This window comes from Stegastes partitus, unplaced genomic scaffold (genome assembly GCF_000690725.1).
Source record: "Stegastes partitus isolate 25-593 unplaced genomic scaffold, Stegastes_partitus-1.0.2 Scaffold0, whole genome shotgun sequence".
Classification (NCBI taxonomy): domain Eukaryota; kingdom Metazoa; phylum Chordata; class Actinopteri; family Pomacentridae; genus Stegastes; species Stegastes partitus.
The window spans coordinates 2,549,141-2,557,516 of record NW_007577731.1 but is presented as its reverse complement, the minus strand read 5'-3'; the positions used below and the strand labels follow the sequence as shown (position 1 = coordinate 2,557,516).

General features: G+C 42.5%; 1 protein-coding gene across 1 annotated transcript; it reads left to right on the top strand.

The window, feature by feature from the left end:
* The first annotated feature begins 1,270 nt into the window (after nucleotides 1-1,270).
* On the top strand, nucleotides 1,271-1,975 carry tmem125b (transmembrane protein 125b). The gene has a single exon (XM_008291228.1). It carries the CDS (start codon nucleotides 1,271-1,273, stop codon nucleotides 1,973-1,975), a length of 705 nt encoding a protein of 234 aa, XP_008289450.1.
* The last annotated feature ends 6,401 nt before the right edge of the window (nucleotides 1,976-8,376 follow it).

The window sequence follows — 8,376 nt, the reverse complement described above, 5'->3', positions numbered from 1 at the left end:
GTGAACCTGCCTTCACCCTGAGTCAGCTGGAATAGACTCCAGCCCCCTATGACCCCTATGACCCCTATGTAGAGATGATGGATGGATGATTGGAACCATTCGGTCTCTTAAATTTGAAGCTACAGTTGGGAGACAGTCAGTAAACAAGTAACCCGGTTCCACCCAAAGGTTAAAAAGTCTACCTAAGAGTCCCTTTAGAGCAATCAATACATTTCTTGACAAGCACGTTCCAGCACATGAACAGCCATAAAATCACAACTTGTAGATCTTAGACCACGCTACAGAGGTGCAACTATCTTGGCAATAAAGTCAGTGCATATCCCAACATATCAGACAAACCATGAAATGTCCTCAAGAAGTGTTTATAGCTGTGGCAGGTGTGCTACTGGAAGACCAGCAGGTTCTCCTCACTGAGGAGATACAGCATTCACTGTCTACGAAGCCGGCTCAGGGTGTGAATGACGCTATCCTTGGGATCACAGAAACACCATTATCAGTGCACGCTGACATCACTCGGCCCTCCACGTCCCCCCTCACGCCGCCGCCCGCCTCCCGCAGCACAGTCATTGTGTTCATTGGTCAGCCCATTGTCTGCGTTGGGGCTCGGCGGACAATGTCGCCAATCTCTGTCCAAAGCATGATCCAACGCTGCTATTGTGACCCGTCGCTTTCCCACTCAACCAGACAAGATGGTGTTTCCCGTGTGATGAGAGGAGGGGGGGTGTCTGTTCTGCCTGGCACTGGGGCAGCGATGTAAAGAGGACACGGGTTATCGATCGGTGGGCACCAGTACAGTCACCGTGGTGATGAATGCTCCACATGTGCACCGGCTACGTAAACACCATCATCGCTTCTCTGCTTCCAATGAGTTCAACGCTGTGGGAGTCCCTGCTGTCCTGATTTTCTGCCTCCAGTTTGAGTCAGAATAACATCTGTGTTCACCACTGGAACCAACTTCAGGATCACTGGGAGTTTTTCTTCCAAGCTGGATTATTTTTGCTTCGGACAGACACCAACTCTTCTACAGAATGACGTGATGAGACCAACTGTGGAATCTTCCAAACGAACTGTTGGGATGCTTTGACCGAAGTTGTCAGATGGGATGTAGGTGGAAGGACACCAGAGCAAAGTAAGTGTTTTCACAAAGGTGGAGATGAAACACGGGATGTTCTCGAGAAGAATTACTTCAAATCCTGCTATCGTGTCTTCTGATTATCAATCCACGTCCTGTACAATCCTTTAAGGTGTTGTCCTGTCCCAGTGGCTTACCATGCCTGAGATGCAGACCTTCTTCCACACCATGCGCCGCTCCCCCAGCCTCTACCTGGACCCTACCTTCATGCAGCGGCGGGTCCTGGAGGATCAGGTGGAGCTGTGGTGGTTCAGGGAGCCTCGGCGCTCCTTGCTGTGCTACTGCGCCTCGGTTGCCCTCATCCTGGGGCTGGGCCTCGGCGGCGTTGGCCTCCTCTCCACCACCACCAGCCTGTCGGGGGAATGGCGTCTCGGCGTGGGCACCACCCTCTGCCTCTTGGCCCTCGCCGTTCTCCTCAAGCAGCTCCTCAGCTCTGCCATACAGGACATGAACTGTGTGCGCAGCCGGCGTCGAATCGACCAGCTGAAGAGCGGCGGGAGGGCTGACCCGGCGCTCATTTTAGCCGTGGGGCTGGCGGTGACTCTGTGCGGGACGGTGCTGCTCTGTTTGGCCGCCGTGGGCACCCGGGGTCACGACAGCAGGGAGATGCTGGTGTCCGGTCTGGTGCTGATGGCCGCCGGGGCGGGCATGGCTCTGGCCGTGGTGGCCTACAGTGTGCTGGTGTACCTCAAAAGGAGAAGGGAGCAGAGGATGAGGAGGAGGATGAGGATGAACAGAGCGAGGAGGCTGGGGAGTCGAGCCGTCCGGGTGTTCAATGTCTCAGGGGGGCAGATGAGTCAGGTCAGGAGGGAGGCATCCTCCAGCAGGACCAGTCTGATCTGAATGGACTAAATGTGCCAAAGTGAAAGAGAGTGTTTGAGAGGAAAAGACTGTCAAGTCGTTACACAAGTCAGAGGAAATCAGAAACAACAGAAGAAGAAAAACTGCTGAACATCATCAGAAGAAAACATTCACACAATTTGAATCAGAACAAAAGACTGCTGTCAAAAAAAGCTCAACAAGTGCACAGTGTCACTCTCTGAATACACTTTTGTGGTTGTAAATAAAGTCTCAGGAAGTGTCGCATCGAATCAAAACATCACCGTGTTGTCTGTGTTTTCTGACTTCTGTGTCTCTGAGTCGAAGCCCAAATGCTGGCAAAGAATATCTTAGAATGAATGAATAAAGAATTTCAAAAAGAATGAATTTATTTATAAAGTGTATGTTTACAAAAATCAGCTCTGACTATACACACAAGCATTCAGGATACAGCAAAGATGACAGAGTTGGAATATAATTAACCAATCAGCTGTTGTAAATGTGAATACTCAAGTGATTGGCAAGTGCTTCTCATTTAGCGGGACGCGATGTGCAGTTATTATGTTCTATTGTGCTCTGCGATATGCAAACAGTTTGATAATTAAAAACTATTGTAAATTTAAACAGAACAATGTGTACACAGTATAAAAGAGAAACAGTCCTTGAAGATTAAACGTGGCACAAAAAAATCAATACAGCAATAAATTGTTTGATTTCCTCTTGTGGCACATTATTAACACATTGGAGAGAAACATCAGTATTTTTTTTAAAACATGCAGACTCTCTAAACACAACTTCACTTATCCTCATAGTCCAGTTTGAGTGAGTCAATCTCAGATCATCAGAGGTCTTCTGCTCGACCATCTCTGATTTGCTTTAAACTTTTTTTTAAATCATAAACTACAGAAGGTTTATGTACAATTCTAGCTTCATATCTTGAAGTACTTTTTGAAATAAAACTTTCTGAAAACTGTCCGTCGACCAACTTTCAGCATTTTTTTCACATTTAAATTTGAGACCATGTTTGAATATCTCAGGAAATATGAAGGATAGAAGCCTGAAATGTTCGTTTTTGTTTCTTAACAGGTCTCTGATTCAGAATATGTAATATTGGACCAAAATAATCAAACAGAGAAGTCAGATGGTGAACTCTAATTTCTTAGTTATTTTTTGGTCATTTTGAAATTCTACTTGGCTCAGGCCATCTAGCGATATGTTTGTTTTCAAATCGCTCAATTGATTCTAAAAATTTAGCAAAAGTGCCGTAATTATCATTTTTTTCTTAATTTTTGTGACCAGGTGTTTTTATATTAGAACAATTCTATATGTTTTGTTTTGTATTATTGTGACATGCTGCCACATACAGTCGTCCTCAGATGTATTCATCCCCTTCCATTAAAGAAAAGGCAAAATTCACAACAGTCACTCAAATAACTAGAAACTGGAAAATGTAGTAATAAATAAAAAAATTGCTAAATTATAATTTAGCAAAATAAGGCATTGCTTTTGAATTGTAGTTGAAAAGAATAATTTAAAAAAAAAAAATCTAAATACCTGTCAACAGGTGCAGAAGTCTGACTGAGAGTTACAGAAAACACCTGATGGCAGTGATTGGCTCAAAGGGTTGTTCAACTACATATTAGTTTACGGGTCCCATCATGCTTGTTTGGTTGTTTTTTTTAATATTTCTGTTGAACCACAATTCAAAAGCAATGTCATGATTTTCATTAAATTTTCATTTATTATTACTTTTGTCAGTTTTATTTCAGTGACCAAAGCTGTTTTTTTTCCCTTCTTTAGTGGGAGGGTATGAATACATTTGAGGACGACTGTATGGTTTAGAGAATATAGCTGACTTCTGTATGATTAATTGTTTTTGCTAATATGTGCTTAAAGATGGGACTTTTCATAACGGCTTAATGTTTTTTCAACTCACTAATCAGAGACTATTTGAGGAGCGAATCAGATGCACAAACATTTAAAAAAAAAATGATCATGATTATAATAAACACACACTAAAACCACAATGCAGTGAAGAAATACATAATTTTATCAGTATTTTTTTTTTCTTCCGTTAGGCAGCTATGATGTATCTCAGACGATCGCCTTGCTCACTGTGATCTGATATTATCATTAACAACATGTCGTGATCGTTTGTGTATCTACTCCCATCCCTTGTAAAGATCCTCTGCTGTCCAGTGTTTAGAAAACTTTTTCTCCACTAGATCTATCGATAATGATCCTCGCCTTTATCGTACGCCTGCTGTGTATTCCCAGCATTTCCCAAACTAAACTTCTCCAAGAGGTCACAAGATAAATCACCAAATGAGTAATCACAAAAGTTCTAATAAACACATTTTGTTTCTCTTATTTCTTTAAACTTTTCTCGTGATGTTTATAGATCTGCTTTTTATTTCTAGGGCTCGGACACCAGAAGCATCACTGCTTTACTGTCAATCAAAATCTCTCTGTCAGGGTTTCTGTTGTAAGATCTCAGGTTTAAACTAACTGATGAGTTCATCCTGTCACCCTATAGTGAACTGCAGATCGTCGTCGCTGTCTTCTGCGTCCTCCATCTCCACCTCTTCCTCCCTTTCTCTCTCCGCTCTGTCTTTCTCACTGGCCTGGATGTAGTTGTCCTCGATGAAGCCGTCGTCGTCGTCTTCCAGCCCACTCTGAGTCCCGCCCATCACTCCCATCCGACCCGACACACTGTTGGGGTGAGCCCCGTCGTCCTGGCCGTACTGGCTGGCTCCTTCGGCCTCCTCTAGCAGGGAGTGTCTGTAGCTGGCCAGGAAGCGATGGAAAACGCGAAACTTCACGGCCATGACGATGATCAGGGAGATGGCGAGGACTGTGCCGAGGGCCCCGGCCAGATAGGACCACTCCAGAGACTTTGGGCCCGCTGTGTCTGGTCCCTCTGAGCAAAACATCAGGAAAAAAAAAAATGCTCCGTATGAAGCCATAATGTTTTAATCTTACAACGTACAAAGTTCGTCAAACACGCCTGCTTGTAAATAGCGAGGAGCTGTTAAAATAGCAATGATTTTACTACTTACTTGCCAGGCTGCTGCTGTTAGTGCCACTGCCGGTGGTAAGATCATCCGACTCCATCAGAAGGTGTCTCTCAGAGCCTTTGTGTCCCTCAACGTCAGATATGGCAGCAGCATGTGCATCTCTGGTCAGGAGCGCACAGAGGAGAAGCACCGCAAAGATCCTCGACTGACCCATCTCTCTGTCCGACGAGACAAAAAGAAAGTCACGATTACATTCATGAGAATCACGAAAAGTGCATCATTTCTTCTCAGGTTAACATAAGAAGGAAAATTCGAACTAAAAATTAAAATCATTTCAACTCAAAGCCTCAGCTGGAGGCAAGAATGCAGTTTTACTATAGCTGTGGTTTTCTTGCACATCTCTTATGCAGCACGTTGCATTTGGAGGGAATATTTGTACAGCCGGTATGGAAAGAAGGACGAATTACAGCCAATATCTTGTACATGTGGGATTCTCATATGAAGCTATCCTGACATGAAATAAGAATTCATCTTCCAGAGCCAATAAACCAATCATCTGTGCCGTATGGAATTAGATAGAATATCACAGGTTTGATGTCTTCTTCAAACATGTTGAAGTATGTTTTAACTTATTGTTAAATATAGAAACAAAAAGCTCTTTATGCTTCCTGCTGTTTGCATGTTGAGATAAGACAAAATCTTTATTGTCATTGAACGACGAAATTCGCTTTCGCATCCACAATGGTGCAAAAAAAAAAAAAAAAGGGAAAAAAAACATAATGTACACTTATGAATATTATCAAAAAAACAGAATAAAGATCATGTACATCACATATAAACAATATATACATAAAAAATAAGTAATGCGCAGCAGTAAAGTGACTCAGTAATGTTGTACATTACGTTCAATTTACACATTTAGGTCGAAGTAAGTCAGAAAAGTAAATCTATTTTTAATGATGATCATCTTTGTCACTATTATAAATAATCTTACCCCTTTTAAAAGTTATTTTTATGGCCTTTTTGTCTTTATTTGACAGGGAAGTGGGGAGAAGATGGCCGCAGCAAATGGCCATGGGCTGGATCCGAACCCATGACCCGTGAACCCATCGGGGCCTGTTCATGGGTCACCAGCTCAACCAGTTGAGCTTTAGGGGCGGTCCAGTAATCTCACCCCTTTATCGAGGAATTCAGGATTTTCCAAACCTGATATTTCCTCAGTCAAGAGCAAAAAAAGCTCTTTCATTTCAGTCTAAAAGTCTTTCATCCAGACAACAAAAAACTCTCTCTTGTGGTTTTGGGAAGGAAATATTCACAACTATACAATCTAAACTACAAAAACATGTTCCTAACTGCTGTCACATGATGCTGGGGAGCAACGTTCATTGCCGCAATCCTGAACTGCTTACTAATTAACCTGAAACATAAACTAAACACACACACGTTTAATCCGAGACAGCTGATGAGTAAATGGAAACAGCTCCTAAACTATTCTATGTTTGTAAGGTTTGCTTTCTGACTATAAGAATGAGTGTTTCTTTGGTGGGCACACAGCAGCGACGGTGTCTCGGCAGGCCTCAGAAGTCATATGACAACAACATACTCGGTGCTGCTGCTGCTCTGTAACGTCACGTAGATGATCACAGGAACCCATCTGACAACTTACACAAAAATCACACAAAATATACAGAAAGTCTCACCTGTTCAATCCAACGACCACGGCAGGTGTACGTCTCCGGTTCCCAACTTGTGTTTTCTGTCTTCCTCTTCCGCTCCTTTGGAACAAAATAAAGACACTTGCTGGGCAAAGGTTGCAGGTCGCTGTCATAATGTCAGCCTTCCTGCACCGCGCTCTCAAGACGGATGACGTTAATGAGTAACTTCATGAGGTTTGTCCTGCTTTTTCAGCCAGGGGAGGAAAATAAAGACATTTTCATTCAGAATTTGGAATAATTTTACAATTCACTCTGTCGGAAATCAACAGAAGTCATTAGGAATTTGCAAAGAGGCAGAATGAATGTGTTAAGCGTTGCATTGGTGCTGTTGGGCCAGAGAGTGGCAGTATGAGTACACAGGATGTGGAGTCTGCATGCCCTGTGTGGAGGAGGGCGTCTGGATCTGCTGCAATTCATAAATATTCACTTTTAAGGAACGGCTGTGCATCGAAAATGTCAAGAAAATGCACCAAAATATCTCTTTATTCATAAAACTGCCCCTGTTAGCGCTATACGATAACGTTGTGCGACTACTGAGCTGTACTTGGAGCCAGTTTAAACCATTTTACATTTCCTGTCAGATCATTTATAAGAGTTCATGGCATGTTATCAGCTTCTTGAATCTTTTGTGTGTAAAATCTTCTGAATTGTTGTGAAGCACCAGAAGGAAGTTGGCGGTGGGAAGCATCAGGGTGTTTCACAGTTTATCCCACCTCACCACTGATCTCCACGAAACCATGAGTTCTCTAATCAGTGGTGCTAAGTGGGAGAAGAAAAGCTTCACAAGGAGATCATAAAGGAGCACCGTGAACAAGGAAGTGTAGGTGTGAGCCTTTGTCAAACTCCTATTTACGAATAACTAACATGCTATCCTTTTAAAACATGAGGAGAGCCATACATGAACTGGACTGTTTCTCTGACACGCGTGACTTCAAAGTGACAAACTCAAAGCTCACAGTAATCTCTTCGATTGGCACGGCTTTCTGTCTTGACAGCAGCTTTAGCTGCAAACTCCTTTCATCTAACATGAATGAAACCTCTTTTCTCTGTGACTTTTTTTTACCCAATTTTAATCAGCTCCGACCGACGTTTTCCACTTTGATTTAGGGATTGTGTGAAAAGCGCTCTGCTGGTGAAGCTATTAGTTGGACCATACCTGTGGCTTAGAAAGTCCAAATGCACAGTAGATCATTACAGCTCAAAATAACTGAAAAACAACACAAAGATAAAATGATTCAAATGTAATCTAGTACACACCTGAGCTTATCCACTGAATAATTACTTTCACAAAGGCAATAATAAGGATGCGCATGTGAGAGTCCAGCTACACATTTCAAACTTTACAGAAAACACTGCAAACATATGGATGGACTTAAAGCATAATATTACATTGAGCGAGCAGTCAGGAAACAAGAGAGTTTAGGTTTACATTTTTTTAAAATGTGGATTCATTTTACCCCAAATTTGCCAAAATAGAAGAAAAAAATACAAGAGAAAGCTTTTAGGTTTACTAATAACTGGGTCAAAACTCAATCCAAGTCTAAGACTAACTGAACCAATGCAGAGAGGAAAAGATCAATCCAAGATCAATCTCTCTCTTGATCTCTTTTTTTGGGTCTTCGATCAAGTTCCACCCTCTACTGCATCTGTATCCCAAAGCAGGAAGAAGGAGCTCAGCAAGCAGACACATTAA